We start from the raw sequence: 10000 nt of genomic DNA on the forward strand, positions 1-10000 counted from the left end.
ACACCATTCAGAATCATTTACTGTTTGTAAACAGATATGACGTAATTTAGCTGCGTGTGCATCGTTGGAACAGAATCGACCATTCACCGTTCACTGGTACAGAAACTCGACAGGTGTTTTTTCCTAAATAAGATAACAGATGGTGACGCTAACTTTTAAGATATGCAGTGGGCACCACAGACACGGGCATTACTGATGATATCCTCAGTCCTGTCAGTAGTTTCATGAGTTTAAACAACAAACATCTCATATGCTTCTGGAACAGCCTCTTCCCTCTCAAAGTAGGACAACAAGTGTACTTTTCAGAATCTATATTTTTCATTAAAGGAGAAGTCCAGTTTTCACAGCCAGTTTTACATAGAGCCTCGCCAACTTCCTATTTTACCCATGCCTATAGTTCACCTGGGGGCGCTGTCAGCCTATTCATTCTGAATGGAGTCTGCACTCCTCCATTGGCGCCCCTAGAGTGCAGTACCACCCGAAAGAGTGGAATACTCTTAAAACATCTCTGGTGTGTTTGACGTGCACACGTATTCGGTGAGGACGTCAATTCTGAACGGGTCAATGGGCTGCACTCTCTCGACAGCGCCCCAAGGTTAACTGCAGGCATGGGTACAATAGGGAGTGGGGAGGTTGTATGTAAACTACACACACATAGACAGTGCAGACCCTAAAGAGAGAAGACCTGCCGATCTGAAGCGTGTGCGTTGATAAAAATAGAGATTCCGAAAAGTACACTTTTTATTCTATTTCGAGAGGGAAGAGGCTATTCCAGAAGCGTAGGGTATGTTTTCCTGTTACAAGAAATGAATCATACAGACTAGACTGAGGACATCATCAGGAATGCCTATCTGAAGTTATCATGACCATCTGTTTTCTTATTTCGAAAAAAAAAAACACCTGGTTAGTTTCTTTACAAATGTACGTGCATGGCCGATTCTGGTTGCAATGATGTGCGCACAGCCAAATTACGTCATAACTGTGTACAAACAGTGGAGGGGTCTATTGGTGGAGAAGAGCAGAAGGCTTTACTCGGGAGAAAAAGAAAGGCTGCAGACTGCCATCTAGTGGACATAGAGTGAACTTTGTTTGAACTTTATTTGACAGGACTATTGAGAGAGGGACAGGAATCGAACTCGAGTTGCCGGCGCAGTGGCCCAGTGCCCGGGCCAATAAATATATCATTTCACAATAAATGAGTAAGTACTAATAATGACTTAAAACGGGAATAAGGGTGTTTATATGTTTGCTTAGTGTGTAAGACGCGTATTTGCTTGAGAACTCTGCAAAAAGATAAACACCAATTAGAATGAATGAATGAGTATTAATACTAAAAATGTTTCTGATTATGTATGGTTTCCATGAAATAAAGCTAACTTAAATGTAATTTATTCAATTTATTTTTCTTCATCTTTGCTTCTTATGTAGCGGTTCTGTGTTAGTCTCTAGTGAAAAGAAAGATTATTCAAGACAGCACTGTTCCCGTATCCATGACGTCAGGTGAATGTCCCTTTAGGTGACCAATGGACGTATATAGGAGAATAAATAAGAATAAATGGAGTTCCCTCACCTCTGCAGAAGGCAGTAGCACACATCTTATGCAACTTGCCACTAAACATAAAAAGAAGAAGGAGGGGATCACCCCCCCACCCCACCCCCCCCCCCCCCCCCCCCCCACACACACACACACACACACTCCTTTGCATTGGTGTGGCATGGTTCGATTTTCGATTTATCTTGGTGTACAATATTGACGTTCTTTACACAGAAAATGGAGAAGTAAAAAAATCAAGGTCAAAGTTCTTTATTTGCCTTATAGACCAGATGCAAGGCCTACTAACATGCAATATTAATTGAGACAATACAGAGAATGCATACACATAGCATAAACTCTACAGAAGTAAGATGAAACTACAAGAAACATTATAACGGTGTTCTGTACAGCATGGCTGCCGTCTGGCATTGGGGTCATTCCACTCCAAATCACTGAATCACCCAGCACGACCATATACACAGATAGAACATTGAGAATAATCACGCAGGCACGCATGCACACACAATCACTCACAGCAGCAGAAATATAATGAGTGGACATAAAGTAGGCCTACAGGTTATGTAGGGTATGAAGAATGTTCCAGCTGAATGTTCTTCAGTGTCCTTGAAATGTCCATGGAGTTTTATTCAAACACAAACAGAGTTCACCCTTCCCACTGTAATCATTTTTCAATGTCATGATCAAATGTTAGTGATACGATAAAATAGGATCAAATTTCAACAGGGTTCACCCCTCTCTCCAGTAAATGTTTCCTTAATTGTCCTATCCAGACCCTTTAGATTCATATCTGTTGTTACAAGACATTACTATAACAAATACAGCATTAGTTCGCTCGGAAGGCTAGAATATGGAAACTTCAATTCATATTTGTTGTCAGAATAGAGGCTAAAACAAATAGCAGCTTGGCAGCCTAGAATATGTTTTGAAGTCAGGAATCTCCCGTAGACAAGGTCCACTTACGATCTTCTCTCCCTACATGCCTACTGTTCCTACAAGTGCACAAGGATGCAAAGACCTGGGTAGGGTCCACCTGCTTACAACTTCACAATAGGGCAGTATAATCTCCTCTCCCTATCGGCCTACTCTACATGTGCACAAGGTTAGGGTCCACCTTTTAACAGCATCACAATAGAGTCACAAAGCAAATGTTGATATCAGTGGACGAAGTAATGGGGAAGGGTGTCTGGCCTGATCCCAGAGCCCCATTTCCTGCCATCTGAAGTCTGGACCTTTTTGTCCCTCAGGGCTTCTCTTTTAGGCCCATGTCAGCCCCATCTGCCCCCATCTGTAGTCTGGACCTTTTTGTCCCCTCGGGGTTTCTCTTGTTCTATTTCAATGTTGGCGTAGTTACTGTTCTTTGTCTTTGTAGGGCAGTATAGTCTTCTCTTCCTGTAGGCCTACTTGGGGGAATTTCTTGAAACCATAGTACTACTTACTGTAGTTGGGTCCAATGCAATTTCCCATTGGTAACTTCCCACGTCACTGATTTTTTAACAAGTATGCTTCCGAGAAACGCACCCCTAGGATCCACTTTCAAGCATGGCCGTAGCCAGCAATTTGAAATAAGTGAGGTCCGTAGTGCCCGCGCAGCGCACCAGAATTTTTTAAAAGGTGCACTGTGTAGGATGTTGCCCAGAGTATCTTTTGTAACTATGTTGCTCATTGAAACTATGCTGTCTTTTGCCAATTTTGGTCTTTTCATGAATATCTGCTAAATAATGAACTAATATTTACTAGTATGACCACAGTTTACAGTATGTTTTGCAGCTGAAAAGATTTCTGGGAATTCAAAATGGCGGACAATGGAGAGGATCCCCTTTTTCATGTATGAAAAATATTATTTTCTCTAAAAATAAGGGAGGTCCGGACCTCCGTTACTCATGTGTGGCTACGGCCATGCTTTCAAGCTTCATACAAAGAAATTACAGCCGGAGACAAGATGAAGTGGTGCTTCGTTTATTTATTGCATGATATCACGTATCAATACAGCCTAGGAAATTTCAGAAAAAAAGACCCTCAACTTAGGAAAATAGAGTACAATCAAATCAACTCCTAGTGAGCTATGTTCCTAATGGTAATCTATAGGCCTATAGCAACCAAGTCACACATTATTTGAGTAACAGCTTAGCCTAGTATTAAAAAAGTAATTGGGTTTGCTACATTGACTGTACACCTACATATCAATACAGTTAAGTATATTTGTTCAGAAGACCCACAACATATAAGTAAATAGTAATAACACCTCCCAGTTAGGGGTAACCCTGCCTCCACTGAACCTTTATTTGGATGGCTAGATTGTTCTAACAAAAATGTGACAGGGCGTTTCACAGTAGCAGCAGCAAGCAGTGGTACATATCACAGTGGTCACTGAAAGCTATTGCTTGAAAAGAGTATAGTGGATTAGACCAGTGGTTCGTAGGATCGATGCATCAATACATGACAATTATTATTTATACCCCTGCTTACTGATTACTGCTTTCTGATTACTGTTAGCCATGCAAAAAGGAAAACTTTGAAAGGCCAAAAAAAGGAAAGAAGTACAAGACTTCTGATCATTACTCCGGTGGAGTCACTCTCCTGATTTTCATTGTCATGGACTTCAGGGACAAGAAGTTATTCTTCCAGTTGTACCAAAAGATCCCCTCCCCAGAATTTTGCCCCTTTTGGTGCAAACCAGTAGGGTTGGCGCCGTAACTGTTCCCGCAGTATGTAAACCAAAAGCCACCCTTTCGGTAATCTGCACAGTTGGACGAGCTTGCATCTTGGTCTTTGTCGTAGGTTGAGAATCTGACATTGGAGGACATGGAATTACCTGTGAATCACACAAATCAGGTATTATTTCAAACCAGGTAGTATTTCAAACCAGGTATTATTTCAATGTTTTGTTAGGACAGGCTATATTTAGTGGCATTTTAAATTGTATAGGAATTTAACAAGGAAAACTCAGAAATTATTTAATACATACAAACAGTGTGCATTTCTTGGGGAAGAAAGTGATTCAACTCACCTGCTCCCCCATCGACATAGTTCCCCAAGCGAAGCCTGTAGCCATCGTCCTCAGACTCCACGGAGAAGGAGGTGTACTGGGCAAAGACACTGCCACCCTGCCAGTCCTCCATGTCCACCCTCAGCTCATACTTTGAAGGCCAAGTCAGTCTATACATCGTCTCCAGACCTGCACACACATCAAGTAACAGCATGTCATCATAAACATCGTCTCCAGACCTGCACACACATCAAGTAACAACATGTCATCATAAACATCGTCTCCAGACCTGCACACACATCAAGTAACAGCATGTCATCATAAACATCATCTCCAGACCTGCACACACATCAGGTAACAACATGTCAGCCTAAACACGATCTCTACCGATGCACACACATCTGGTAACAACAGGTCAGTCTATAGTTTCTACAGAGCTGGACACAGTTCAGGTAACAGTCAAATTAGAGAGTTGCACACACATCAGGACAGCCTAAGCACGATCTCATGTAAGACCTGAACTTTAAACCCCTCAGGTGGAAAAGTGTAACGTCCGTGTAGAATATGCATCTAAGGCCCTGTGGGGGAAGAGTGTAACGTCATAGTAGATTATGCATCTAGTGAAGAGTATAGTGTAGAATATGCATCTAAGGCCCTCTAGTGAAGAGTATAGTGCAGAATATGCATCCAAGACCCTCTGGTGAGGACTATAGTGTAGAATATGCATCTATGGTGGAGGAGTGTAGTGTCCTAATAGAATAGGCATCTAAGGCTACTGGTGGAGGAGTGTAGTGTTCTAATAGAATAGGCATCTAAGGCAACTACTTTATGGTGCAGGCTGGCGGAAGGAAATAGAACTGAGACAGAGCTGTGTTTACCAGCCTGCATGTGTAGGTATGTGTGTGTATTCGCATGTGTGTGTGTGTGTGTGTGTGTGTGTGTGTGTGTGTGTGTGTGTGTGTGTGTGTGTGTGTGTGTGTGTGTGTGTGCGTGTGCGTGTGCGTGTGTGCGTGTGTGTATTATGCATGCGTGTGTATGTGCATGTGTGTGTGTGTGTGTGGTGTGTGTGTGTGTGTGTGTGTGTGTGTGTGTGTGTGTGTGTGTGTGTGTGTGTGTGTGTATGTGCATGTGTGTGTGTGTATGTGCATGTGTGTGTGTATACATGTGTTTGTTACATGTGCATGTAAGTCAGAGAGCTGAAATGTCAACAGACAGACTTACTGTAAGCGCACATGCATACCGGTATGCACATCTTTGAAAGTGTGTATGTTTGTGTGTGTCCACTAGGAACTAAGTTAAATTGTTTGTGTGTGTGCACATGTGTTATTTGGTTACTGAGAAGTAGTGACTTGTTGCAACCAGGTTTGGAATATCTAAATGTGTCCACTTGGAACTAAGATGTTAAGACGTGTGTTGTATACTCAGCCAGTGTGTGTGTGTGTGTGTGTGTGTGTGTGTGTGTGTGTGTGTGTGTGTGTGTGTGTGTGTGTGTGTGTGTGTGTGTGTGTGTTTGTGTGTGTGTGTGTGTGTGTTTGTGCGCGCGCATATTTGTGTGTCTGTGTATGCGCACATATATGTGTATGTGAATGTGTGTCTGTGTGCGTTGTTCCTGCCCAGCCAGTGTGAGTGTGCGCGTGCGTGTGTGTCTGTTTGTTGTTCCTACCCAGCCAGTACTCTCCGTCCTTGTTCCCGAAGCCTTCCTTGTACGCATCCCAGGGTCTGTAGAAGTTGACAGTTCCATCCACTCTTTTCAGGATCACCTGAGGGGAAAGGAACAGGCTTAAGATTATCACTTTATTCCAGTAAGACACAACCCCTGGTTAACAGAAGGGAGAGAGTCTGGAGGCTACCAATGAACATTAGAAGACTTTATTGCAGTAATCCTTGCCCCCATTATGAAACAGCGGCTACTAGAATGGCAATGGTGACCAAGTTGTAATGTATTACTAAAGGCCCTATGAACTGTCATAGTTGAAGAGTGCTATGGATGGTAGTGACATTTTTCAGTGACTATTTCAATGTTCCTCTGGTGGAAAAGCGTGCTTTAAGGGACTACCCTTTTAAAACTGACTGACAAGGTTTTTTTTAAAGTCTTTCTTACCCATCAAATAAAAACCTGTGTGATTGTTCATGTGGGGGATATGTTACCCAGGCTCCGCCTTAGTGGTGATGCAACGCCTTCGGCTCAGCTACACTCACTAAGGCCAGGAGCTCATTCAGGTAGAATCTGGATCCCGCTACAGCGGGAACTCCACCCACTTTGTCGGGAACTAATCAACTTTGAGCTTTTCCAACCGTTCAGGGTAGAGGCGTGTTCAAAGCAGTGACGTTGTTTAAGCAGAGACGTTCTATTGGGGACTAAGAAATGTTTGGTTTAAACTTTGGCTCAGCCTCTTCTACCCTCGACCAGTAGCAAACCAAGGTATGTGGGTCAACCATGCCGTTTAAGAATGTTAGTTGTTATGATCGTGGTCAGACCAAGTCTCGCAGAGATTTGAAAGTCATGATGATAATCAGGCAAGGGATATGTTACAAGGGACACTGTCCACTTGTTTTATGTTATTTACAGAGAGAGAGAGAGAGAGAGAGAGAGAGAGAGAGAGAGAGAGAGAGAGAGAGAGAGAGAGAGAGAGAGAGAGAGAGAGAGAGAGTGCAATGAGTATAAGTGCTGATTGATTAATTAACCAGTTGCCTACCGTCCACTGTCCCTCGTGGCTCTCGTGAGCGTCGTCGTCTGTGCAGCCCATGTCACAGTACACGGACACCGGCTGGTCAGCTGTTGTCGGGTAGATGGTGTACACGCCGTTGTGCTTGGAGCCATTCTGGTAAACGTCCTGACAGTCGAAGGGGAGCGGGCTGTGAACCAGCGGGTGGGACATCGCCACCAGGGGGAGTAGTAGAGTCAACAGACAGACACGCTGTGGAGAAGACAATTCCTAAACTTAGACACACTTAGACATCCAACAGGACTGTGGAGAAGACAATTCCTAAACTTAGACACCCAACGGGGCTGTGGGGAAGACAATTCCTAAACTGAGACACAATTAGTCATCCAGACGCGCTGTGTGGCAGACAATTCCTAGCCTATTAATTATTCATAGACACACTTTGACATTCGCTAGGGCCTAACATTAGACACACTTAGACAACCTGCAAACCTTCAGGTTAGACAACTCCTAGACTTAAAAAAAAACAAAAAAAAACGCCTACCTGCATCACACATATTGAATGTAACAAATGAATGAACTAATGTATTTGATAGGTTATGAATTTACTTTCAATAATGGACTCTTTGCATGAATATGTTATTGTAAATTTGCCCTTTTTTAGCTTTACCATCATCCTATTCTCACTACTGGAGTACTAATAAAACATCTTTTTGATTTACAAGGTAATTACCTCTGCCGAGGAAGTTATGTTTTTGGTCAAGTTGATTGATTTCTTCGTTTGTTTGTCTGTCTGGTTATCTGTTTGGCAGCAAGCAGGTCAGGACAACATTTGTGAAGTTGTGAAGAAATGTAAAAAGGAACAAGTGATTAAATTTTGGTGGTGATCCAGATCACAGTCTGGATCCAAGAATTTTCAGAAAGATTCTTCACTATTGTGGGATAGGACGAATTTTGAAATTCCATGTTTTAACTCCAGAGACACAAGACAGAAAGACTACTTGGAAAATATTAGGGTGTAACATAGTCAAATGTTCAAGCAAACAGCTCCCTTGGCACGGGTATGCACTCTCTGAGTGCATTTCTAGTTGTTTCTATTTTGTTTGCTGTTTTTTAATTTTTATTATTCTTTTTAAAATTCTGCTCAGTGTCTTAGACGTGTAGTAGCCTCTCGCAGTTGTCATGTCATGTCATCCTGCATAGACCAACCAATTAAGAATGACCTTTACTCAAAGATCTGTTGTCCAGCCTTCAAGATAGATCGCATTATCAGTCAATTTGGGGAAAAGATATTTTGTGATCTATCCCAGTAAAGTCCAGTACAATAGATATTTGGCTATGCAGGGTCCTTTATTGGCTATGCAGGGTCACATGACATACTGACACGTGTGGTGGGCTACAGCACATTCAAAGTAAACAGAACACACGTGGAATGCACACACTGCAAAAAAGCATGCAAAGCATTCACCCAACGTATTAATACGAACCGTTAAATAAAAAGACCTGTTTTAAGTGTGGTATCAACTGAGTTTGAAGTAATACCTGTTGTATTCCCATCAACATTTCATTATTAGGCTATATGCCTTTTCACTTATGTCACATATTTATATGTACAATACATACACATACAAAAGAAATACAGTAAATACAATAAAACATGAGACTCACCACCATGGTTGAGGAGAGCTGCTCTTCTGTGAGGATGAGTAAGGTCTTCTCTTCACCTTTGCTTTGCTGCTGCTGATGAGGCACAATGAAACAACCAGGAGACACTCTCCTTAAATACTCTCAGAGAAGGAAATAATGAGGATATATACATCGCATGAACAGGTGACCTAAATATTTTCAGAGATTTTAAGGTGGGTCTTTCAGTCTTTCACTGGAACCCTAAATCAATCAAACTATTGTTGTCATTCCGTGGTGCCATCTTTTTTTTGGGGGCCGGGGGGGGGGGGGGGATGGTTGGATTGGGGGTGGGGCTGGTATGCTTAGTTGCTAATGAAGCACAACACTAGCACATCAGATTACATAGCTGTTACATCAAGTATTCCATTGTACCTAATGATTATTGCCTGTGTTTTTACTGAAAACCTAACACTAATTTGATCCAACCAACACAGAGTTAGCTGATTGTAAGACAAGTACACAGGTCTACTAGTTACTCAAATAAGTTAGCATTGTTGGAAGGAAGCTGTGTTTCTTTTTACTTTTACTTTTGACATCTCTGGTTATCTCCTTTGTTGTGTACAATGCAAGTATACATATATTTCAGTTAACCTTGTTTTATGTGTCCAATTCAATAATGTGATACATTCAGCTAATCACCTGTCTTTATCCAAAGCAGCCTACAGTTATTTACAAGGTGATGGTTACAATCCCAGGACAGTGTGTGTGTGTGTGTGTGTGTGTGTGTGTGTGTGTGTGTGTATGTGTGTGTGTGTGTGTGTGTGTGTGTGTGTGTGTGTGTGTGTGTGTGTGTGTGTGTGTGTGTGTGTGTGTGTGTGTGTGTGTGTGTGTGTGTGTGTTGTGTGTGTGTGTGTGTGTGTGTGTTTGCCTATGCCCCTAGGTTGTTGCGAGGCTCAGTCTATTAAAGTTGATTTACAGACTCTGTGAGATGGTACAAAATATGAGGAAGGAAGAAATAATCTGCATTAGAAAAACCCCACACTTGAAATGGTAATGAGATGTATGTGCATGTGTGGGAGTCTCCTTCTCACTGTGTGTGTGTGTGTGTGTGTGTGTGTGTGTGTGTGTGTGTTGTGTGTGTGTGTGGGTGTGTGTGTGTGTGTGTGT

General features: G+C 42.3%; 1 protein-coding gene across 1 annotated transcript in view; it reads right to left on the bottom strand.

The window, feature by feature from the left end:
- LOC134453404 (microfibril-associated glycoprotein 4-like) overlaps window positions 1–7454 on the bottom strand; it is a 37904-nt gene extending 30450 nt beyond the window's left edge. Inside the window, exons 1-3 of the mRNA XM_063204248.1 lie at window positions 7238–7454; window positions 6205–6301; window positions 4563–4730 (exon numbers count right to left, since the gene is read on the bottom strand). Of these exons, the coding sequence (XP_063060318.1) occupies window positions 4563–4730; window positions 6205–6301; window positions 7238–7420 (448 nt within the window). The 5' untranslated portion in view covers window positions 7421–7454. The remainder of the gene's footprint in view (window positions 1–4562; window positions 4731–6204; window positions 6302–7237) is intronic.
- Between the last annotated feature and the right edge of the window lie 2546 nt (window positions 7455–10000).

The sequence above is a fragment of the Engraulis encrasicolus genome, chromosome 1 (assembly GCF_034702125.1).
Source record: "Engraulis encrasicolus isolate BLACKSEA-1 chromosome 1, IST_EnEncr_1.0, whole genome shotgun sequence".
NCBI classification, from domain to species: Eukaryota; Metazoa; Chordata; class Actinopteri; order Clupeiformes; family Engraulidae; genus Engraulis; species Engraulis encrasicolus.